The sequence below is a fragment of the Kryptolebias marmoratus genome, linkage group LG15 (assembly GCF_001649575.2).
Source record: "Kryptolebias marmoratus isolate JLee-2015 linkage group LG15, ASM164957v2, whole genome shotgun sequence".
NCBI classification, from domain to species: Eukaryota; Metazoa; Chordata; class Actinopteri; order Cyprinodontiformes; family Rivulidae; genus Kryptolebias; species Kryptolebias marmoratus.
Window position 1 is genome coordinate 31,617,427 of NC_051444.1, and position 25,242 is coordinate 31,642,668.

Genomic DNA, 25,242 nt, shown 5'->3' on the forward strand with positions numbered 1-25,242 from the left:
TTACAAAGGCATTTTACCTCCATGAACTTTGCAGTAGCAAGGCAGTCACTTCCCTGATTCTAACTTTTCAGTTAATACCACACATGTTTATATTTAAACACAAGACCTTGACTTCACAGAAGCATAACACAGAAAGTTTTACGTTAAAACTAGCGCTAATAACATCCAGTATTGTTGCTCGTCTTCTGCAGTAAAGTTAGACTCAGGCACTAATCTCCTTGTTAAGCAGCCTTGTTATTAAAAGAAAAACACTTACCGATGAAATGTAACACCGTCCGGACATTTTCCGTGAAGATTTGTGCAGAAAAATGCAGCATAATAAGAAGGCATTCCTGTATCGATAAGCGTAAAAGTGGAACTGAATTACTAGCGTAACATTTAGCTCATCCAAAGTCACGTGATGTCAGGTCTATCCATATAAGTCATTGGTTTTCTATCCACCATATGCATGTGATTGGCTGTAAACTAACTAATGCCAGTGACCAAGTTCGCCTTAAAAAAATTGTTTTGGACATTAAGTGGCACCACTAACATTATGTGAGCAACAAACTGCGCCAGCTTGTGCATTTCAACAGCAACACTTCATATGCGTAAGTGGGAGAGGTTTATTCTTAAAGTATTGCTGAAACTGAAAAAACTGATCTAAAAGTAAAAAAATGGATCTGAATGTGGAAAAAAAGATTTGAAGCTTAAAAAAAGCTTTGATCTTAAAAACATAAAAACTTAATTGAAAGAAATAAAGTCCTCATATATTGAAATCTGGAAAAAGTGAAAACTAAAAATTAATAATTTATTTAAAATATTTCCAGAATTAAATCAATATTTTATGTAAACTGAAAAAAATTGGCACACTTGCTTTTAGTTTGAATACATGATTTAATTTTTCAGATTTTGGACAAGAACTCAAGCTTTCAATTTCAGTTGTAGTTTTTCGATTGAATTTTTTTTTTTTCAAATTAACAAAACATTTGGCCCAAATTTAGCTCCATACTGAATGACTTTGCTAAAATTTAGCTAAATGCTAGCTAAATGTAAGCAAAAGGCAAGCTAAAAGTAACAAAAGTATAGCTAGAAGCTAAAAGTAATAAAATAGCATGGTAATAAATGACTGGCTAAAGGTGGCAAAAAGGTTAGCTAAAAGCTAAAAGTATCAGAATTGTAGCTACAAGCAAAAAGTACCAGAAGGCTAGCTAAAAGACTAAAGTAATAATAGGCTTGCTAAAAGTAGCAAAAAGCTAGATAATAGCTAAAATTAGCAAAAGGCTTGCTAAAAGTAAGGAAAATGCTAGCTAAAAGTAGCTTAAGGCTAACTAAAAATTAAAAGTAGCAGAATTGCAGATAAAAACTACAAGTAGCATAGGAAGACCAAATTTGAGCAAGTACACTGAAGCAGATGTCAAAACTTATGATTTTGAAGGAATTAATTGTATTTCTATAGGAAAAGATTGGTAAATCAGTTAAACATTGTGTTATATAAATAAATAAACAAGCACAAAGTATGCAGAATGTGGAGGTAAGGATTTTCACCTGCTTTCCTCGTCCTTCATCTCACCCGAGTTCTTGATGGAAATGACCGTCAGGAGACAATACCTTAAATTTAAAGATTTATTTGATCAAAAGCAGAGAGAAAATCATCAAATTATTACACAAATAAAAACCAAGTGCACCTGGGAGACAATCAATGAAATGTGAAAAGACACATCACCTCAAAGTTTTCAACCAAAAGAACCACAAGATTGTCTTAAGTTAGTTCCTGTTCTGAGGGTTTTTATCCCCTCGCCACGCCAGCAGCCACCTGCGTGAAGAGGGTGCGTAGAAAACATTTCCTGAGGTGCAGTCAGCCTTTTCCTGTTGCAGAGCACACAAACTATAGGAGCACCGGCTTCAAACTAATGCTGATTAATGACTCAAACAACTATTAAATGCTTTAAAAGAAAGTTAAAATAACACTGAATATAGTGCTAAATAGGCAAGATTAATAGGGTTTTAAACTTCTATTTCATGATTAATACTGCTCAAGCTACATTATATGTTTTCACTCTAATACTGATTCTGAACATAACACTGATATAAATCTCAAAAGAATCAACAAACACATTTAGATTATATATGCAAAAATGCTGCTCTTCTTATGAGTAAAATGCTGTTAAGCGAGACTGGTTTTGTTCACCTCGACAATTCCCCCTTTTGGGGTCTTCAAAGACCCCAACACTTAAGCCTCTTAATCCTTAAGCTGCAAGTCCTCAATATCGATGTTATCCCTTGGCTCTTTATCGGACTGGGCCAAAAGTGGTGCCATTGTAGCTGAATCTGTCAGCTTATTTACCCGGGATGTGCACAACTTACAACAGTAAGACATGCAGACCAGGGAACAGCAGAGACATAGCAGGGCCAAGAGTTTCAAAAGAAGCTGCCACCAGGTGCCTGATGTCAGCCAAGACCAAAAGTCAAAAGAAGGATGTCTGTACTTAGAGATTGTGTCCTGTATCTCACCCAATTGCTCCAGTGCTGCAGTTACTTGGCCCTCTGGGTCACTACCAGTTTCATCAGGGATGAAGGTGCAGCAGGTGTCAATGTTTAAATTCAGGTGGTACATCAGTGCCCTACACCGGATCGTGCGGCTTAACCTTCACCACCTCTCTGTGCAGCCTGTGGGTATCCTTGACAGCTGAGACTAATTCCAGCCCAATTAGCAGGTAATGAAAGATACGCTCTTTTCCCACACAACCAATAAAAAGAATCTAAGCCAAATAGATCACGCATATGGATATCCTTCCTAATAGGGGAGCAGCCCAGAGTTTAGGATGTGTTACTGAGGGCGGCATCAAACTGCAAACATAACAATCAGATTGGTTACTGGCCTTGGCTACCGTTCGAGCTTACTGGTACCACATATTGGTATGAAAGACGTGAGAAAAATTAGGCGATGCTAGGGAGGGCCAGGAAAGGGTCAGAAGACCCTGAAGGCCCCCTATAGAACTTGGATCGCTTCTGAGAGGCTGGCGTATCGGAGTGTTCTTTTCGCAATGATCCTTTCCTGGGATAATGCAGAAATGTTCAAGCAGAAAAATAGTACCAGAAACTACCACTGCAATCACCCCTATTAGCACCTTCCATTTATCCTTTAAAAACAACATTCTGATCCCTGGAGGTTCTTGTCCTGGCTAACAACGCTACCTGTAGCTAAACCTAAATCAGTTCCTGGAGGCTTTACTTTGGCCTCTAAGCTGAGTATTACAATTAGAATTCATACGATAAAACCTCAAGATACAAACTAAAAATACTTTCAAAGTCATAATAATAAGTATGAGTAAGAATAAACCTTAATATCTGAGATAAAATCAAAATGAAAAATTAAGAATAGTAAAATGAATATAAGTATTAGTGGTAAACCTTGAATATATTTAATTATAATGATACTTTGAGGTGATAGTCTTCCCACTTATCTACTAAGTGCTAAAAGAAAGACAATGAAATTTGCATCCCTTGATGAGTTGGCGCTTCAAAGAGTTGGGAGGCTCACCCCAGTGTGGGGTCCTTTTTAGCTCAAGAGTGTGTTGATTTTAGGACCTTGAGTTTGCTTCGTGAATGGAAAAAGTCTCTATGTGTGCTTTGTTATAACTTGATCTATGAAGCGCCTACCCTCTAGTCGTGTATGTTAAACCCAAGGGTGGAAATTAAAAATTTTGTCCACCAGCCACTATGGCTGGTGGACAAAATTTTTTACCAGCCACTCAAATATTTTACCAGCGACTATTTTTTGTTGTGACAAAAAGTTTTTTCATATGATGATGATGATGGAGGTGGGTGGAAGCAGTTGTGGTGCCCTACAAGCTGAACAACACCTCTTTCTGGACACTGCATAGAAATAACTAAATATCTTATTTTATTTTTTTATTTTAAACCATCAAAAGATGTGGAGTTATTTTGAAGTATTTTTTTGTGCTTTTGTAAGTTTTTGTATGTAAGTTGTAATGTTTTTCAGACACTTGCTGCTTTTAATGCATAGATCTATTTGTGCTACCCGCCTATATTTAACAGGTAGGACATTCTGATGAAGGAAGTGATTTTTGTGGTTTTAGAAAGGTTTTCGTCGTGGATATAAATTTTTCCAATGCTATGCTAAGCATAACTCCTAAGCTTCCACTTCAGTATCCGATGACATTTAACATTAACACCAACAGCTATAGTTTTCGGTTTGTAAACATGACAGTAGCAGTTTTTGACGGGTAGCACCGACCGTTAGACATAGCTGTTTAGCCGTGCTACGGTAGGAAAATCTGACGAGGAAGCACAGAACACTGACCCTAGGCGCGAACACACACTGACCGACGTCATGACGTCATTGATTTAGTTAAAAAAACGTTGTTTAACTTTCGGTTCTTCCCTCGACTACTCTTGAAAAACATTTTTGTTGTCTGCCACTCGCTTAACTCCCGACATGTTCCACCGCATTGCGAATGCTACTCCTCAAATTGTTTTTTCTTCTTCTTGATTTTTATTGGTGGTTGGTAAACAACTGAAGGAATCAATACAGCCACCGACTGGTAAAGAGTGTCTGCTAAACTTTTCTCCTTCTTGCATTTAGCAGCAACTCGGGCACACTCCTGCCCCCTATATGTCAAGAGGACAAATAACACCTTTTCTGTTCAAATTGCCAACCTGCCACAGTGGCATGTGTGTTGATCAGATTCAGCACTTCAAATATTTGCCACTTCAAATATTTACCCGTATTTGGCCAGTGGCAGGTGCTAATTTCCACCCCTGGTTAAACCACAGCGATTTCTTCCTGTTGGGGATCTGATTCCTCTGAAAGAGGTGGGGTCACCTGGGATGACCCCTCTGAAATGAGGTCTGCCTTTACCTTGGTCAGGGTACGGCTAGGATCTTCTGCTGGAGTGCACTGAGACCAATGAAACCACATCTCGCCTTTACTTTTCAACCTTACAGCATGGGAGGTTCGCTCTGTCACCTGGTATGGAGCGGTCCACGTGGGTTCAGACCACTTCCGTTTGATGACCTTTAGGAAGACCCAGTCGGCTGTAGTGGGAGAATTACCTGGCTCTGACTGGTGGAGATCAGCCACCCTGAAAGCAAAGCTGGACACCAAAGCTTTAAGTTCATTGTGATACACTTTATGATAAATTTTCTTATTTTCTTCCCATTTTAGCCTAGGGCTGGTGTGTGGGCCTGGAAAAGGTCTCCCAGTAGTTAGCTCATAAGGAGTAAAACCTGTTCCCTGATTTATTGAATCACTGATAGTCATCAGAGCTACAGATAATGCATCCAACCAATTCATTTCAGTCTGTGCACAGATTTGAGCCAATTTTTGTTTTAGGTTTTGATTCATTCTTTCAACCTTTCCTTGAGATTGGGGGTGATAAACTGTGCCAAAGGCATTTTTTGAGGCCTAAAGCTTTTTCCAGTGGCTGCAGGTCAGTGTTTTTGAAATGAGTACCATTGTCTGATCTTACTTTTTCAGGAAAACCATGTCGAGGATGTTGTGGTTAATAAGGAACTGTATTACGATTTAGCATCCTCTCTTTTGGTGGGATAATTTTCTGGCCAACCGGTAAATGCATCAACACATACCAACAAGTACCTAAACCCTCGGACTGGTGTTATCATGTCAGTGTAATCAATTATGATTTCCTGTCCCAGCCTTATCATTAGAGGAAAACTGCCCAATTCTGGTTTGATGGTAGGTCAAGAGTTGTACAAGTTACAAATGTTACAATTTTTCACATGATTTCCTAACATGTCTCTCATAAATGGATGCCACCATTGATTTAAATTTTTCTCAATCTGAGGTGACCCTACTTGTCTCAGCCTGTGTGCTTCCTCAAGTGCATTTTCTCTCAGGTCAGACGGTAAAACCCACTGACCTCTTGGACCTTTCCAGATTCCTCCTTCCTCAACTGCTCCTTTCTGCCTCCAAACTGTCTTTTCTTCTGGTGATGCCCCCTTTTGTGCTTTCTTAACTACTTCCTCATTCCAATGTCCAGAAAGTCTGCACTCTTCCTCTACAGTGACCATCTGATGTTGTGGTAAATACCATGCTGCTGTTTTAGCTTCAAGATTTGCCTTCTGATTCCCGAGAGCTATGTCTGTCCCTGTGATGTCATGTCCTTTACATTTCACTATTGCCACTTCTTGTGGCAACAACAAGGTTTCAGCTAAGTCCTTCATTTCCTCTTCATGTTTGATGGGCATATTTCCAGCTGTTCTAAAGCCTGCTCTGATCCATTGTCCCAGTTCAATGTGTGCTGCATCAAACGCGTACGCTGAGTCAGTATAGATGGTAACCTTCTTTCCTTCTGCACACTGAAGGGCTGCTACTACTGTTCTGATCTCTGCTCTCTGAGCTGATTGTTGTCCTGTTAGCTGTCCTTTAACCACTGTTTCAAAACCTGTTTCTGTCTGTCTGACCACTGCATAACCAGCACTCAACTCTCCATCTGTCTTTCTAAAACAACAACCATTTGTGAACAACACTTCTGCTTCTAACAGTGGTTCTGTTTTTAGATCTGGTCTGACTTTCTCGTCTCCTAAAACTGTCTGTTCGCACATGTGTGGCTCTCCTGTTCCCATTCTGTCTGCAATGTTGATGCCCTCATGTTTGAACATTAAGTTTGGTGCTTCTAGTACATGTATTGCTGTCTCAGTGGAGTCAGAGTAAAAGTTTGTGAATTCACATATGAAACTACTGTATGTATTGTTAACACGTGCAACGGATGCCCCATCACTATGTGTGCTGTTTTTGGAATGATTTTTGTGAGACCAGAAACATGTAGTGTGCAGGGTGGGTGTCTTTTCTCCATAGAGTCTAACATTACACAGTCCCTCCAGGATTTTGCGATGTTGCGATCGCAACTATTAATGCAAAATCAAGCAAACCCCGCAAAATCGCAACTTTGAGCAAATTTGCCCAAAACACCGCAACTTTCCCGCAACTTTAACCAAAATAACCCCTAATAACTCACGAAGAAGAGATGTGACGTCACATCCTGTTAACATCAGAATGCCAGGAGCATGCAGGAGCAGCGACAGAAGCCAAAATGTGCGCTAATGCTTTACATTTGCCCACAAAGATCTCAGCAAAACACCGCACTGAAGTTAGTTTTAGGTTGGATATTGGATATTTGCGCTCCACAGAGTTAGCGGCGTCTAGCTCACGGCTGACTTAGCCGTCTCTAAGTGAATCACTGCGCGTGAGAGAAGGGTCCGGCAGAGAACGACTGGTCGACATTAGCGCTCCTGTTTCAAGTCAGCCGTGAGCTAGACGCCGCTAACTCCACGGAGCGCGAATGTCCAATATCCAACTTAAAACTAACTTCAATGCGGTTGCAAACCAGTTTCCTACCCAGCTGCATGAGAGTGGGGGGAAGCTGTTTTGCACGTCCTGCAGTGTAATCATCAAACATAAACACATCGACAAACACTTTGTGTCTGCAAAACGTGAGGAGAGCTGCAGACGAGGGACAATCCAGAAATGGTCATGAATGTCAATTTATAAGCTATCAAAGTTCTCAAATAAAGCACCTTTTGATAATGTCAATGTTTGTTGGTAAATATCTTACAAAACTAGTAAGTATTTTTGGTTTGTATATTAAAAGTTATGGTGTTTTATTGATTTTAGTAAAAAAAAAATCGCAACTTTTCATCGCAACTTTTCATCGCAACTTTTAGGAAAATGCCCCACGAAATCAGGCATTTTAGCCCGCAACAATCACAAAAAATGCCCGCGAAATCCTGGAGGGACTGATTACACTGATGTAACTCAGCACCTGTCTTTCATCCTCCTTTCTCTGGAACAGGACTCCATTAGTCCGTTACAGAGAAGTCCAGGTGAAAAGGCAAAGTATAGTCCGGTACGTCCAAGTCTGAGGCTTGTGATAACAGCTGTTTGATTTTGATTAACACAATTTCTGCCTCTGGTGTCCAGTTTAAGGTCGACCTCAAGTTTCTCATGCCGTGTTCTTTAACTAAGAGTCTCAGTTGTTGAGTCAGTCCTGTGTAGTTGGGGATATAATTTCTACTATATCCCGTCAGTCCCAAAAATGACAATATGTCTTTCACAGTCAGGGGTTTAGGATGGTGAAGAATATCAGAGTGATGTGAGTATGACAACCTGGATCCTCGCTGTGAAATCACCCTCCCCAAGAAGGAGACCTGTGTCCTGACTGCCTGAAGTTTGTCCTTGCTGACCTTAAATCCTTTCGTAGAAAATTGTCTCAGTACCACTTCCGTGACCTATAAGCAAGCGTCAGAAGAAACAGCAGAAATGAGCAAATCACCCACATACTGGGTCAAAGTCGTGCCTTCAGGAAGCTCACAGCCCTCTAAGGCTTGTTTAAGGACTTGGTTAAAGATCCCAGGAGACAAAACAAAACCTTGTGGTAAGCAAGTATAGCGCCACTGTTGACCTCTGTAGGTAAAAGAGAAGATGTTTCAACACTCTTCGGCCAAAGGAAGACAGAAAAAAAGCATTGGCCAAGTCAATACATGTGAACCATTTATGGGATGGGCACAGATTGGTCAGTGCCACGTAAGGATTAGGGACAGAAATAGTTGGAGTCCGTAAAACAGCATTTACAGCCCTTAAATCATGTGCCATCCTATATTTACTTGTGCCCTGTTTTTCTACGGGTAAAATAGGAGTGTTACAGGATGAGGTGGAAGGTTCCGGAACCCCCACCTGGATCAAACCTTCAATTGTTTCAGCAATTCTCTCTTCTGCAGCTGGCTTATAAGGTTTGTGTTTTAACCAAATAGAAGCTGTGGGGTGGAGCTCGAAAGAGATAGGTGAACAATCAGTCAAGCCAACATCCGTGGGACTTCCTGACCACAAAGAGGAGGGAAGCGACTGGAGCAAGTGAGCTACAGCCGGGTGATCTGTTTTTTCTCTACCATGATTTCTAGAGATTTGTTCATGTTTGAGGAGAGCAAGATCTTGTGTTTCTGTCTGGATTGAATAGGTGTTACAACTGGGAGAAAAGCAAACATCTGGTATCTGAGTGGGAATCCAATTTGTAGTTTCAACAGCTCTTTTCATCATAGGACCTAAGTATTTAGCCTGATATTTTGGGTGGACCACTAACGATATATGCGGGACAACCTCTGAGTTCATTCGGTACCACTGCAGTTGTTCCTCTGTTAGGTAAACGGCTGAAGTCACTCCTTCTGGTCCTACGTCCTACTGTACGTAAAATAAAGTTACATGAGGAGGGTCGGGAGGAGCTGTGTATGGTTCAAGCAGGGTGATCCAGGGCTTCCACCTCAGGTACGCCAACTGGCTGCAAAAACCACTGTCCATGAGTTCTTAATCCTTAAGAACAAATCCACCCAGTGCTATCAGGCAGAGATACAATGAGCCCGTCTGGAGCGCACAAAATGGACACCTCCAGTTTCATTAACAAGTCACGACCCAACAAGTTCACAGGCACTTGAGGAAAGACAACATATGGATGGAGGAGAGTCTGTGTCCCCAGCCGAGTGCACATTGGTACAATTAGTGGCAGTATTTCTTGCACCCCAGAAAAACCAATAACTTCTACAGTCTGTGTGGAAAGTTTGCCATCAGGTAAAGTCACGTTTATGGTGGAATAAATCGCCCCTGTATCCACCAAGAATGGCAGTTTCTTTTGCATGATCTGTAGCTCCAGCAGAGGGTCTACCCCTCCCCCTCTGTTCAGGTACTTCTGTGGGGTGTGTCATTGAGGGAAAGATCCATGCTTGGGACCATGCCACTGATCCCAGGTTCCTGGATTTCCCTGCGGATACTGGCCTTGTGGGGCAGCTCATGGGTTTGGTGCTTGATGGTGGGGTCCCTGGGAACGGGACCCTCGCGTTGGGGCAGGACAGTCTCGTGACCAGTGCCCTTTCTGACCACCTAAGAAGCAAACATCACTGCCAGCGTGTCCCCTTGGTGCGGCCCCTCGGCCCCTTGCCCAGGCACCTCTACCTCTAGGAGCCCCTCTCTGGTAACCTCTGGAAGGTCCACTCCACACTGGAAGTGGTCCATAATTGTAGGGTGCCCCAGGCCCTGGATACATAGGGGTGTTAGTTGGTGGGGGGTGGAGTGGGCCCATAGGCTCCCCGCCTGACACCATTTGTTTCTTAGCTATGTCTTTCTTTTCATTTACCTTTTGCTTGGCCTCTCCCAGCTGCAACTTTAAAAGCTGTGTCTGTAAATTTTTTATCTCTTACTCTTCTTTTACAGCCGCATCCTTAGCCTTCTGGAGATGATGTACCAAATGTCTTTCCCATATGGCGGGATCAGCTCCAGGGTGGTCAGGATTATGCTGCATTTCTTTTAAAACCTGGGATGGAACACTATCCAAGACAGCCTGTCTAAAATGATGCTTTTGTTGTGCGCTCTGAGCATGATACCCGGTCTGTCGCACCCACACTTCTTTACAATTGTCTAAGAACTCTCTGGGATGTTTGTCTGGTTTCCACAAAAACTTGGGGATCGGAGTGCCCTCTGGAAGTGGGAGATGAACTCTCATGGGGTCGGATATCATTCGGATGTGAGCAATCAGGGGAGCGCTATCAGGGATGGTCAGAGTCGGTGCGTCAGTCTCTATGTCTCTCAGGATAGAACTTATCATGCAGTGTGCAGCCACAGCCCTAAAATCCCCAAGTGCCAAAGTCTGACCTTTTGCCAACTTCTCTAATTGGGCTAACCATAAAACCCCTCCTTCTACCGGAGGTGGTATTTTGTCCACCAAGGCCTGTATGTCCCCTATAGCTAAAGGTTTGTATCTGTGTCCCCGCTGTGTCCTAATCAAAGGGTAAGAGTGGGTTGCCTGAGATGAGTCAGCAAAATAAGGTTTGGTCAGGGAGTCATCTATCTCAGCTGGGGACCTACTGTCACTTTGTCCTTCTAACTGGTCTTTTAACAGTCCAAGGTCTGAGTCCAATTTGCCCCAGGCAGAACCTTTAATGAGCACTGGGGTCTTATCAGGTGGGTGTGCTGGCGTAGACTGTTTTATTTTCCCAGCATCTCTTGCTCCTGTTCCTGCTACAGCTTCAAACTCTCTTTCCAAACTCTCAATATCCTGGTTTAATTTACGTGTCCTACAAAGCAGAGCAAATTCTCTCAAATCTCTTTCCTCCCTGTCTTTCCAGGTACCCAACGTCTGCTGTTCCCTGTCGGATATAGACATGTTGGCTGACCCCTGTGTGCCTCGCAAGCCCTGAGACTGAATTGTTGTTCCAGAGGCCAGCGAGGGACACACGGTCAATTCAGTGGGCAGATCCGGGTATAGATTGTTCCTTTTGACAGGTCCAATCTGAAACCTGCCTCCCTCCAGATTAACTACAGGACATTGAGCCGCAGGGGCACTGGGGGGAGGGTGCTGTCCCTCGTAAGGACGGGGGTCACCTTTTGCACCAACCACAGACACACATTGTCTCGCCACAGAGTGTTCCCCTTTTAGCAGATGTTTCACACTTTGACACAGCAGCGCAAGCTTGTACCATTCTTTCTTGTCTACATCTTTCTGTTTCATTTCCTGATTCAACTTCCTGCACACAAGGAAACCCTCTGAACAAAATAGCAAATTCTGCAAATCTTGTTATTCTTGCTCCAGCTGCTTGGCTTTTTTCCAGACCAACTCACACAACTACCGTCTCTCACTTCCTCCTACGTCTTGCACCACTTCCGCTAAGAAGTGTTCTGACCTTTTACGCTGTTTCTTCGCTTCCTGACCACTCTGTGACCTTTAAATGGTGGCTAAAATTGTTTGTTTTTGTTCAGATACAGTTTTATACATTGCATCCACACCTACTGACGATCCTCACACACCCTGATCCAGCTCACAGTCAAACTCGCCATCCATAGTGAAGAAGAAAAAGGTTTTTTGTTTTATTTATTGTTATTTTTTTATTTTATTATTTTTTTTCCTCACTTAGTGACACAATCAGGGCCCTAGAACTTTATTCAATTTGGAACCTTCCACTCCCACTGACCTTTATTTTATTTTCTGTGTATTTTCGATAGCTTTTTACACCTCAAGAGGTCATAAAGAGTACTCTTGAGATTTGTCTATTTCCCGGGAAGGGGACCTCCTTAAATTGAGGGAAAATACTCTTCGTCCTCTGTGACAATTCTTGCTTTTAAATCGATTCTTATGCACAGTGGCCTTTATATTTATTTATTTATATAGGCTTCTTTTACATTCACACAGGTCAGCGGCTCTTTTACTGCCCACACACACAGAGTCGACACTTAAGATCGTAACATAAAACAGTACATGATATGAACTCAATTTTATTTTATACCCCAGTAATCTTCATTTTTTTAAATTTAATATATTTAATAATGAAGTTTATTTTGCCTTTTTTTAATTAATAAATTTTTAGTTTCTCTCTGGTTTTGAGGCCGGCCTTTTTATTTTTATTTATTTATATCTGACTTTACACTTATAACTTAAGTTCTAGCTAAAGGGACTTCCGGCCCTGTTTTTTTTTTTTTATTAGGGACTTCTGGCCCTGAATTTGAGGGACTGCTGGCCCTTACCCAATGGCAGTAGTTTTGAGGGTCATCAATTCCATAAGTGTACAGCAAACTCAGCAAATTCTACAGGATTGTCACCCCATAGTGGGGACCGCCATGTCCTATGACAAAACAGGCCTCTAACCAGTTTAAGGTGGCCTCTAACCCCTGGACTCAAACCGGACTCTAACCGGTTTAAGGGTCTCTAACCCTTGGAGTCAAACCGGACTCTAACCAGTTTAAGCTCCTCTAAGCCTTGGACTCAAACTGGACTTTAACCAGTTTAAGGGGCTCTAACCCTTAGAATTTCTTCCCTTTTTTTGTTATTTTTACTATTATTATTTTATTATTATTTAAAGTCTCCTACTGTTTTTTCCAGACAAATCTACTAAGACACTTCAGAGAGAAAATTTTTTGTGCCTTCCAATTAATGCAGAAATTCAAGTATTTGAATACAACCAGGTTTCTGCTTTTTTCTTATGGCGAGCACAGATTCTTCTTAGTGTCTAGGGTAGATTAATCAGTTAGGTCCAATTGTGGTCTCTTCCATCCTGCGACGAGCCCCGAAATTGTTGAGGTAAGGATTTTCACTGCTTTCCTCGTCCTTACCTCAACAAGAAGTATTAAAATACAAAAAAATCTACAAAAAATAAAAATCAGGAAAACAATAGTGAGAATGTTAAATCAGCATTCACACAATAAATGAACTTCTAAATATAACTTCTCTGATAAAGAAATGAGGCTGTTTGTCTGTTTATAATCAGCTATCTGATCTTGTTTTGTTCTTTACAGCCCAAAGCTCTGAAGCTTCTTGGCATGGAGGTACGTATTTTTTGAGGTGGATTTGTAATCAAGTTGTTGTAAGAGGAAGAGTTTATTTCTATTTATTTCTTTTGTTTTTTGTTTTTGTAGGATGATGATCCCCGACCAAAGGGGAAGGGAAAGAAGAACAAAAAGAAGGAGGAGGAGGAGGACATTGATGTGGATGATCCGGAGGTCAGCAGGTTCCAGTATCCCTTCCATGAGCTGATGGTGTGGGCGGTTCTGATGAAGCGCCAGAAGATGGCGCTGTTTCTGTGGCAGCGAGGCGAAGAGGCCATGGCAAAAGCTTTGGTGGCCTGTAAACTCTATAAGGCCATGGCCCATGAGTCATCCCAGAGCGAGTTGGTAGACGACATCTACCAAGATCTGGAAAACAACTCCAAGTGAGTTCCCAGAACCAGGATGTAATTTTAGTGCTGTTCATTAACTTTAAACCAGTGGTTCTTAAACTTTTCAGCTTCTGACTAAAAAAAAATAGTGTCAGACACTTAAAACCCCAACTATTGACAGTGAAAGTATGCAAACGTTGCCAATAAGTCAAATAAAGACATCTTAACAAAACAAGAACCAAAGTATTTTTCAGTAAAGTTCAGTTATTTTTATAGCACCGAACATAACAAAAGTCATCTCAGGGCACTGTGCAAGAACAAACAAATCTAATCTAAATTCAGATCCAAATTCAAATTCTATTACAGTCAGATCCCTCCTATCTCAGTACATAACATTCAGATTCAGTACATTATGAGATAGAAATTGTCTAAGGAAGCCAACAGATTGTGCTGAATCTTCACTTGAACTCAATCCTCCATCCTATGCAGCACAAAGGCAACGGTGGAAAAAACAACTCCCTTTTAACAGAAAGAAGCCTCCAGCAGAACCAGAACCAGGTGGAGCAGCCACCTGTCCTAACCAGCTTTGGGAGAGGAGGACAGAACAGAAAATAATTGTTCCAGGTGTAGTTTTTATTATAAAAAATAAAAAAATCACAAAACAAAATAAAAAAAACACAGTTAATGATAACAAAAATGCTAATATAAACATGTAGAGTAGAAGTCGTAAAGTCAGCAGAGTGAGGAAATGTGCTCAGTTTGTCCTCCAGCAGCCCAAGCCTATAGCAGTATAACTAAGGGATAACTCAGGAAATCCAAGCCATCCCTAACTATAGGATTTATCTAAAAGGAAATTCTTAAGCCTAGTCTTTAAAGTAGTCAGTGTGTCAGTCTCACAGACAGAAACTAGAAGTTTCAGAGGACAACTGAAACTGAAAGCTCTGCCTCCCATCCTACTTTAAGAAACCCTAGGAATCACAAGTAAACCTGCAGTCTGAGAGTGAAGTGCTCTCCAGCTAAAACTGAAGAAATATGATCTCTCCTCCTAACTCTCATCAGAACTCTGGCAGCAGCATTTTGGATCAAATTAAGTCTTTTAAAGAGTTTTGTGGATGCCCATATAATAAAGAATTTGAGCAAATATTTATTGTTGGGATTTCTTGTTAAAATAATTTGACTTCAGCAGATAAATTCAAGACCCACACTTGTGTTTTGTGATCCACAGTGGGTTCCAACCACAAGACTGAGAACCACTGTTTTAAATTAAGGGTTTTGCTGAGCTTTGTTGATATCCAGTCCTTTAAATCCTTTTAAGATTTCGATCTAGAAGGGTTGTTACTTGAATAACATAGGTGCTTCTCAATCCCTGTTGTCTTTGTATTGGTTCTGTGTGACCACACTAATCAATCACTATTGATTAGTGTGACTGAAGTTCAAAGACAGCCCGTCAAAGGATACTGATATGTTTCTGTGCAGGGAGTTTGGTCAGCTGGCTTATGAACTATTGGATCAGTCATACAAGCATGATGAACAGTTGGCTATGAAACTATTGACGTACGAGCTGAAGAACTGGAGTAACTCTACCTGCCTGAAGTTGGCTGTAGCTGCCAAACACAGAGACTTCATTGCCCACACCTGCAGCCAGATGCTGCTGACGGACATGTGGATGGGCTGTCTGAGGATGGGCAAGAGTAACAGTCTCAAGGTACCAACAGAGCCACACAGTTCTGTCAAAGGAGCAAATAAAATAATGCAGAAATGCAATATGTTCACTTTGTTTGCCTTGCAAGTATATATATATATAAAAACTTGACACAGAAAGTCCTCATTCTGTTCTAGGGTTTTATATATTAGGAAAAAAGAATATCTTCTTTTTAACAGTTTCTAAAATTATTCAGTTCTTACCTGAGGTGTATAACCTCAATACAGATAAAGTTAGGATGTTGTGTAAAATGTCAATAAAAAACAGAATGCAATGATTTGCAAATCTCAAAAACTCATATTATATACACAGTGGGACATAGTAAACACAAATTAACATTTAAACTCAGAAAATTTACAATTTTTAAAGAAAAATAAAGCAATTTTGCTTTAGATGGCAGCAGCACATCTCATAAAAGTTAGGACAAAGCCATGTTTCCCTTTATAAATCATCACCTCTTCTTTTACCAACAGTCTGTAAACATCTAGGAATTGAGGAGAGCAGCTGCTGGAGGTTTGGGGGAGAATGTTGTCTCATTCCTGTCCTGACTTTTGTTTGGTGGATTTTTTCTTTCATGATGTGCCAAATGTTTTCCATTGATGACAGGTCTGGACTGCAGGCAGGTTGGTTCAGCAGCCACTCTTCTACTACAAAGCCATGCTGTTGTAATGATGCAGTATGAGGTTTGACGTTGTCCTTCTAAAGTATGCAAGACCTTCCATGAAAAATGTGTCACTTGGATGGGAACATATGTTGTTCTAAACCTTCAGATATGTAAGCTGCCCATGCCAGAGGCACTATTGCACCCCCATACCATCAGAGAAGCAGGCTTTTGAACTGCATACTGATAACAGGCTGGATGGTCCCTCTCATCTTTATTACAGAGGAGGTGGTGTTCATGGTTTTCAAAAAGAATTTCAAGGTTGGATTCATCTGCCCACAGAACAGTTTTCCACTTTGCCTCAGTTCATGAGGTGAAGTGAGGTTAAATGAGCTTTAGTTCAGTAAGACAACAGCATTTCTGGATGGTGTTCACATCTGGCTTCTTCTTTGCACAAAATAGCTTTAAGTATGGAAGGAGAATTTTGCCATAAGTCGAGAGTACACATATTCGATTTGCAAGCAGGATTTCATCTCTTGCTTTCAAAACTTTTAACACTTGCACTCAAAACTTCTGCTCTCTTTCAAATATTCTCCTTTCTCTCTCAAATCTTTGTGTTAAAGCTCAGATTTTCTCCTCACGCGCAAAACTTCTCTTTCTCTCATGTATTGGATCTGCGCTTGCAAACCTCTCTGCTCGCTCGTATATCAGAGAGCACCGTCGCCTAGCAACCATTCCAGCCAATAGAATGACAGTGTTCCTCTGGGTGTTCTTGATACTTTCTAGTGGGTGTGCTGCACGGCTGCATACCCAGCACACTGATTGGAAGCGGTACTTCTATCCAAGTTATCCCGCAAAATGGATCGGCACCAACAAAACTCTAAAGTAAGTACAATTTTCATGGCTAGTAACTGCAGTTTATTTCACACAACTGTTTAATTTTGCCTTAGTTCATATGAGTTTATTCATTTATCATCATGACGCCCTTACACCAGCACAGGTGAAGCAGAGAAACACTACTTCTGGTTCCTGCTCCGTGTAAACAGTGTTAGGGGGTCAGTCTGTAGCTAATTGTAGAATGTAATCACAAGAAAGCTCAGTTTTCTCAATTAATTCACCTCCTTTTTTGTGTTTTTTTAGTAGTAATTGGGGTTAAATCCAACAGCAGTTATAAGTCAATAAGTTATATTCCATCCATCAATTCATCGTCTAAACCTCTTATCCTTGCAGAGTCAGGGTGCTGCTGCCCAGCTGATGCTAATTAGCTATAGCATGACAGATTCAGGCTGTCCTTAAGGTAAGTTTAGCTGTTTTCTAGAATCAAGATAAATCTGTACCAGAATCCCGTTTTCAGAAGTTTTTATTTAGCAGCAGAAAGTGTTCAGTAGTTCACTGTAAAATGATAAAAAGCTATTAGCATAAACAAGACAGCTTCCTAGCATCAGTGTGGCTTTGTGATTGAACTGTTGCTGAGTATTACTGCATTCACACAGAACAGTGACCTCCATCTATTTAATGAAAGAAGATAATCTGTGTTTAGGTTTCTGTTGGGTGATTGCAGCTGTTGCTGGTTTATAATCTGATGCTGTCGCATCAGGAGCTACAAACTGACTCAAAAGTTAAGTTTCAGTGAAGCTGTGGTCTGTTTCTAGGCTGCTTAGTTTTTTTTCTATCCCAGATCAAACCCATTAAAGCTGCACATGAACATTTTGTGTTCATACAAATAAATGTTTTATAGAGCAATTAAAATATTATTAAAATGTTATTTTTTTGACAACTGATTGTCTAAAAGACAACAATAGATGATTCCCAGTCTTCTGTGTGGTCACTTCTATTTCAGTCAAAACTTATTGTAGAAAATGTATCAGTCAGTAGGACACAGTGTAAACAAGGTGCTGGTAATAATCCAAACTTGTGACCTCTGAAGGACTGTGTAAGGCAACTGATTTAGATCCGTGATCTCCCCTGACTGTCCGGTCAGAACAGATGAAAGAGGGCGTGAGCTACACTCATGCCACTCTTTATTAGGATGAGGTTTATGTTTACATCGAAGGCCATGCAACCAAGGTTATGGTTATGGTTTTTACAAAAAAAGAAAGTAAATGACAATGTAATCGATTAACAATCACGGTTACAGCTAAACAGATCTTAGATAACATTGTCCATCCAATAGAACAGATTTATGTTCAAGTAGATTCAATGAAACATATCAAGATAGTCAAAGAGTTATTAATGACATGGCCCACAACCGAACAGAGAAATATGGATATATCAGGCGGAGTCCTTTCCGTCCACAAGGAATAACTATTATGGGATGGTGATGCGTTTAATGAGTCCGTAACTAGTAAATCATGGAAACCTTGTTAACACACAGTTTAACCTCCAACCAGATATTTTACAGATACAGGGAGACCTCCTTATTTTAAAATAAAGCTAACTCAAACTGAATTGCGTATTATCAATGTAAATTATTGTTAAATATGCTGAGTTGTGCTTTTAATTAAAGGTAACTGATTGGCTAATTCGTGTCACATTGGTAAGCAACTTGTCAGATATATTTAATATGTTTATATATTTTTTTCAGGGAATTCTAGGTGCTGTCAATATTCTTTTGATTATTTTAGCATGTATAATATTTATTTTTAGGTGGGAATAAATGCTGGGCTTTTGTTTAATGAAATTAATGCATAATTATTAACTTATTGATGTACATTTTCCGTTTTGTTTTTGAGATATGGAGAAAATACAGGACCTGATATCTGTCCATTAATTCTCCTTCAGCCTCACCTCCAGGCTTCAGTTCCTGTTCTAGACCTTTGTTGGATCCAGCAGCTTTTCTATTTCTGGTAATGTCTGCTGTTTTGAAAAACAAATGTATTTGTTCAACCTTCTCCTGGTGGCCTTCACTTCTGAACTGGAGCTGATCTACTTCCTCAGCTAATTGTACTAATTGGGGTTTCGTTAATGCTTTAGCTTTAGACGAGTTTATGAATGAAGATCACATCATCTGTCTCGACATTTTCTGTGTCTGTATTGCTAACATTCAGATATTTCTGTGCTTTTGTTTTGCAGAAGGTTGAAGCTTTTCACCGGTGTCCCAGTCTACCAGGCTGCTACACATCCTTTGCCTGTAAACTTCAACTATTATCAAGTCCTTTGTGATCAAGAAAAAATTGAAAGCACATATTCTAAATAAATCAAACATTTTTAATAAAGTCTTTGATTTTTTTATAATGTAGACACGGTTTGGAGCTCTTTATAAAAAAAAACCTTCTGGCTGTGAAAATTCCTACATTTCAAGCCCTTGTTGACTTCTTGCTAATTGGCCTCAAAGCACCATGGCTAAGGTGGAGTATGTATACTTTTAATGGCTGGTGATGCAGATACTATATGTACCAAGTATTGTATTGTTTTCATCTAATGATCAGAGTTATGCCCAACTACTTACTTTCATATTAAAACATTTAGAATCATAGTTTGTGGAACAGTCTGTACTAGATGTAGGATGCTACAGTTCGGCTTTGTGTTTGGGTCCACCACTCTGTGGACCATCAGGGTGGATGCTGAAATATGAGGATAACTTTAAGTTTGAAGTTCTACATCTCTTTATTTGGTATTTTGTGTACTTTAAAATCTGTAAGAAAAAGTCTATTAGCATCAGATTCTCATCTCAGCTCTAAAATAAAAATTGCAGTGAGTCTGAGTTGTCCCATGCAAACCCAAAGGGAGCTTTTGTATTTTACCATCTGCTTTATCCCTGATATTTTATTCTACACCTCCAGATGCTCCCATGCAGGACCTCAGCCTTGTTTCCAATAATACTGTGACAGTAGCAACTTGTGCATTCCAAATGAGTAAAGGGATGGGGCTTCTATAGCTTCTGAATAAGTTCCCACTACTCTGAACAGCACAGCACCAGTAAGAAGCAGTAAAGTTTCACGAATGCAGAAGACATCCCATTATTAGTGTTTTCTGTGAAAGGTTGGAATACAGCAACGGCATGATCACAGGTTATCTCAACTAGTGTTTTCCCAACCCAGTCTTCAAGACACTGCTCAGCATGTTGGAGATGTTCCCTGCTTTAACATTCCTGATTCAGATGATTACATGAGTGCTCAAGCAGGAAAACATCCAAAACATGCAGGGCAGCGTCGCATGAGGACCATGGTTGAAAAACACTACAATATGATGAAAAGACGTAATATGTGCCAAATAAGCTAAAAACATGTGACCTTGGGTACAGCTTTAGATCTTTTTGCCAGTTCACGCAGATAAGTTTGTAAGAAATTGACAGAGGCACTGCTGCAAATTATAAATGTTTTATTGAACTCACAATATTTCAAAAGGTAAAATAGTCAGTTTACTTTATCACACCAAATGACACTAAAAAAAAAAAAATGGGAGTCTATGCTGGCCCTTGGATCCTGAAAGCTGAAAAATAGTTAAAATCCAATTAGATAAAATCAGACTGTTTGGGGGGAGAGGGATAATAATAAAGAAAATGCAAATATAACTAAATACACCTAAGTGCTCCCTAACAAAAACACACTTACACCAAACCCTTGGTGAATACAACAGAAAAGAAAAGCTCCCCTCCCACTAGTCTCCTCAATCTAAATCTACAGTGAAACCAGTAAACAGTGCTCTTGATGTCGCTCTCTAAAGTCAGTTTCCTGCAACAATCAGTGGCAAAATTAGAAACAAATTCTAAACTCACCTCACAATCAATGTTAAGCATACCTCTGCACGAGTCATCTGATCTCCTCAGCAATCTACCTGCTTTTAAATATCAGTGCTGATTACCTGTCTCCCTAACGAGCCAGCTGCGCTCTGTCACAGTCTCTCCCATATATGGGCAGGAGGAAGAAGGTGCAGCAGCACAACCGGGGGAACAATATACCCCGGCTACAATCTACCCCAGTTTTTTTTTGTTGACGGCCCGTCAATATACAGATTTTCTAACACCATGGTCGAAAAATGTCAGCCACACTGCTACCAGCACTAGTGATCTGAGAGACTGTAGCCCCTTCTGCCCTACATCTTGGCCTCTTGGGGTTTGAATGATAGCCGGCCGTTTTCCTGGTCGTCTTTCGGAGGGGGGCCAAGCTTTTTCCAGTCTCTTGAAGAGCAACTATAGAGGCAGATGGAGGAAGAACAAGGAGAGTACATTTATTTTTAGCCATCTGAACTGCGGAGGCCGGTGCCTCTGCACCCGTTGATCGAGTTACCACATAGACAAAATCCAGCTCCTCGTCCATGTCCTCTTCCCTAGTGTTAGAAATGTCCTTACCTCTCCTGGGCTCTTGAGGCCAGAGTCCCACAGGGACTGGTTTCAACATCAAACTGTGCACTGTCTTCAGCCTCTGACGATTATCCAAGGGTGCAACAGTGTACACAGAACCTCCAGAAGTTGGAGCTTTAATCACCACATGGATAATGGGACTCCATACATCCTGAATATTATTCCTCCCTTTATTACTGTGATCTCGAACATAGACCAGTTCATTTTCAGACAATTCGCTGGTCAGACCCCCAGCATCATGACGCTCTTTCCGACGGTCAGCGGCCATTTTCAGGCGATCTCGAGCACCATCAAAAGCAACCTGAAGTCGGTGCCTATGTTCTCGTACCCAGTCCTCCACTCTCCCCTCTTGGATCTCTGGAACCCTTCCAAGAAGAAAATCGACAGGTAAACATGGCTCCTGGCCAAACATCAAAAGGTACGGAGACTCGCCAGTGGTCTGATGAACTGTGGTGTTATAGGAATACAGAACTTGAGGCAAATAAGAAGGCCACTGTCCCTTCTGCTCAATAGATAGAGTTCGCAGCAGATCATGTAATGTTCTATTGAATCTTTCACACTGGCCGTTACCTTCAGGGTGGTAGGGGGTAGTGAGAGTCTTTCACTCCATACAGCTCACACAACTGCTGGATCAATGCACTTTCAAAATTCCGACTCTGATCGGAGTGTAGTCTTGCTGGGACACCAAATTTGTAGAACCAGTCCTGTACAAGAACCTTAGCCACAGTAGAGGCCCTCTGGTCTTTGGTTGCTACAGCCTGGGTAAATTTTGAAAACACATCAGTCATGATAAGAACATTTTCCTTACCATCCTGTGATGGTTCCAGCAAGGTGAAATCGATAGCCAAGACTTGGTTTGGTCTTGAGGCCAACAAATGGCCCATGGCCACCCGTGCCTGGGGGCGTGCAGCTTTGGCCAAAGTGCAGCGTTCACATTGTTGGCACCAATCTCTAATCTCTTGATGCATCAGAGGCCAATAGCACCGCTCCCTAATGAGCTCAGTGGTCCGCTCCACTCCCTGATGTCCATGACTTTGGTGAAGCCGTCTCATCACCACCTCCTTCAAGGAATCAGGTAGCAGCAATTGATGAATATCCTCACCCCCATCAGGACGTTGTATACGGCGATATAACAGGCCATTCAGCTGGACCACCCTGCTCCACTGTCGAAGCAGCTCCAGGACCTTTGGGGAGAGACTGGCCCTTTCTGCTTTATCTGGATGTCTCTGTGTCCTCCACGACTTAAGAAAAGCACTTATAGTAGGATCAGCTTCTTGAAGTGCGATGATGTCATCAGGGGCATGAGCAGGGAACACAGACACTGCAGCCTGGAGCACAGGTTGGGTTGCATCTGGACAACTCTGCTGTTTCATCAAGGGAACCAAGGTCCCAGGCAGAGGAATGTCGGCCTCAGTTACCATTGGTGGCTTTCTTGAAAGGGCATCCGCGTTCACATTTAACCGGCCTGATCTGTAACGGATAGAAAAGTTAAAATCGTCCAACTGTGCTGCCCAACGTTGTTCGATTGCCCCCAATTTAGCTGTGTTTAAGTGGCTGAGGGGATTGTTATCAGTCCATACAATACATTGCTGCCCCAGCAAATAGTCTCGGAATTTCTCTGTCATGGCCCACTTTAGTGCCAGGAACTCCAACTTCATGGAACTATAGTTGGACATGTTCCTCTCTGCAGGTCTGAGTCCTCGGCTAGCAAAGGCAACTGAACGAACCCTTCCTTCTTGCTCCTGAGAGAGCACTGCTCCTAAGCTGCTGTAACTGGCATCTATTTCAAAGACAAATGGCAAGGAGAAATTTGCATATGCCAAAACAGGTGCACCAACCAACCTGGTTTTCAACTGGTTGAAGCTTTGTTCAGTCTTCTGACCAGTGGTGACCCAAATGCTGTTGTCGCTGACGACCCTGTGTCTTCTGCATCTCGGCGACCACTTGATGGAGCGGCGAGGCCAATTTGGCAAATCCTTCAACGAATTGTCTGTAGTAGCTGGCAAACCCCAGAAAAGATCTCAGCTGTGAAACTGTGGTAGGATGAGGCCAGTCCTTCACAGCAGAAATTTTATCAGGGTCTGTGGATACCCCATTGCTGGAAATAACATGACCAAGATATTTGACCTCCTTTTTAAAGAAAGCACATTTATCAAGCTTCACTTTTAATCCCTCCTGTTTCAATCTGCCTAGCACAGCTTCCAAACGATGCAGATGTTCATCGACTGAAGAAGAGAAAACCACAACATCATCCAAATATAACAACAAAGACTGACAATGTTGAGACCCAAACATTCGCTCCATCAAACGTTGAAATGTGCTAGGGGCATTGCACAAACCAAATGGCATTCGATTAAATTCAAACAAACCAAAGGGTGTACAAAAAGCAGTCTTCATCCGGTCAGGTTCAGCCACTGGCACTTGATTATATGCACTTGCTAGGTCGAGAGTGGAAAACCACACAGCTCCAGACAGAGCATCCAAGGACTCCTCTATTCTGGGTAGGGGGAAGGCATCACGGCGGGTCTTACTGTTGAGTTGTCTATAATCGATACACAGGCGAATACTCCCATCCTTCTTTTTGACAATTACAACTGGGGAGGCATAGGGGCTACTGCTCTCACGAATCACCTGGCTATCCAACAGCTGCCGAATGTGGGTCTTTACAGCCTCATATTCTGAGGGAGGAATCCTCCTGAACCTCTGACGTACTGGCGCATCATCTAGCAAAGGTATTTCATGAGTTATCAGATCTGTGCAACCCAAATCACCCTCATGAGCAGAGAACACATCCACATATTTCCTCAACAAATACCTAACTTTCTCTTGTTCCGTGTGGTTCAAAGCTGACAAGTCCAATTCTGATAAGGGATCTGACAAAGGTGCAACAGAACTGAGCTGGGAAGAAATGGTAGCTTGCACTGAGCCAACCACCTCTGTAACGCCTCCTGGGAGACTGACAATGTTAGTAGGGCCTAAAGTCCCTATGAGAGTACGTGGGTGAATGACCACATCCACCTGACCTACATTAACAATAGGGAGGTGAGTGATCCCCTAACCACCGTCACTAGGGATGGGGACACCAGCACCCCCGCTGGGAGGCAACTTTTATTAGTAAGTGGTTCAAAAAGCCCAGATTCCATAGAGCCAAACTCCACTCGAGAACAGGTAGCAGCAATAACCCTTATAGTGCCAGCAGGCACATTAACTGGCCTGTGACCCCTTAGCCGAACCATACCCATTTTAGGGCAAACAGTTGGTACTGGAACACTTTGACAATGTTGGAAAGCCATACGCCATGAAGACCCAGCCTGACTAATTGGGGGCAACTCAAACAAAGCAGCACCATGTTGTTTAAAAAGCTCATAACATTCTCTAATAACATTCATACCCAATACACCTGGTACTGTAGTCTGAGGAGAATGTCCCACGGGGTCCTTCACAACCAGAACACCACGTCTGGGTACCACCCTGCCCAACACCTCTACATCAGTTTCAAAATAGCCAACATAAGGGATGCTAAGCCCATTGGCTGCCTGAAGCTCAAGCCAAGAGCAGGCCTGAAAAGGCCCCTGACAATGTTGGTTAAATAAACTCTGTGTAACTGTTGTTACCATGGAACCAGTTTCCAAAAGACACTGAAGTGGAACATCCCCCATTTTCACCAGTACAGTGGGACACTGTCCAACCAACAGTGACCCTGAGCATTTGTTTTCAAGACCACTTGAGCCATGACTGCACCCTTCTGAATTGTGGCTCGGCAAAGCAGAAGGAGCTAGTTTCCCGCCTGCTGATAAGCAGTTGCAGCCTCTTCTTGTAGTGGAGTTGGATGCTGCGGGGCAGGATTCACCCTCGGCTGGTTACAGTTTCTGGCTATATGACCCGGTTTCTGACAGCGCCTGCAAATAATAGGGGTTGTTCTGTTCAAATGTGAAAACCTTGAAGTTGATTGTAATGACAATACATTTTGAGAGAGCAGATTAA

At 41.8% G+C, this 25,242-nt stretch overlaps 1 protein-coding gene across 2 annotated transcripts in view; it reads left to right on the top strand.

The window, feature by feature from the left end:
- The window catches only part of LOC108247988 (transient receptor potential cation channel subfamily M member 1-like), a 101,507-nt gene that overhangs the window by 32,906 nt on the left and 43,359 nt on the right, over nt 1-25,242 (top strand). For both annotated transcript variants that reach the window (XM_037980005.1, XM_037980006.1), the window contains exons 15-17: nt 13,295-13,324; nt 13,415-13,707; nt 15,130-15,358. In XM_037980005.1, coding sequence (XP_037835933.1) covers nt 13,295-13,324; nt 13,415-13,707; nt 15,130-15,358 — 552 coding nt within the window. The remainder of the gene's footprint in view (nt 1-13,294; nt 13,325-13,414; nt 13,708-15,129; nt 15,359-25,242) is intronic.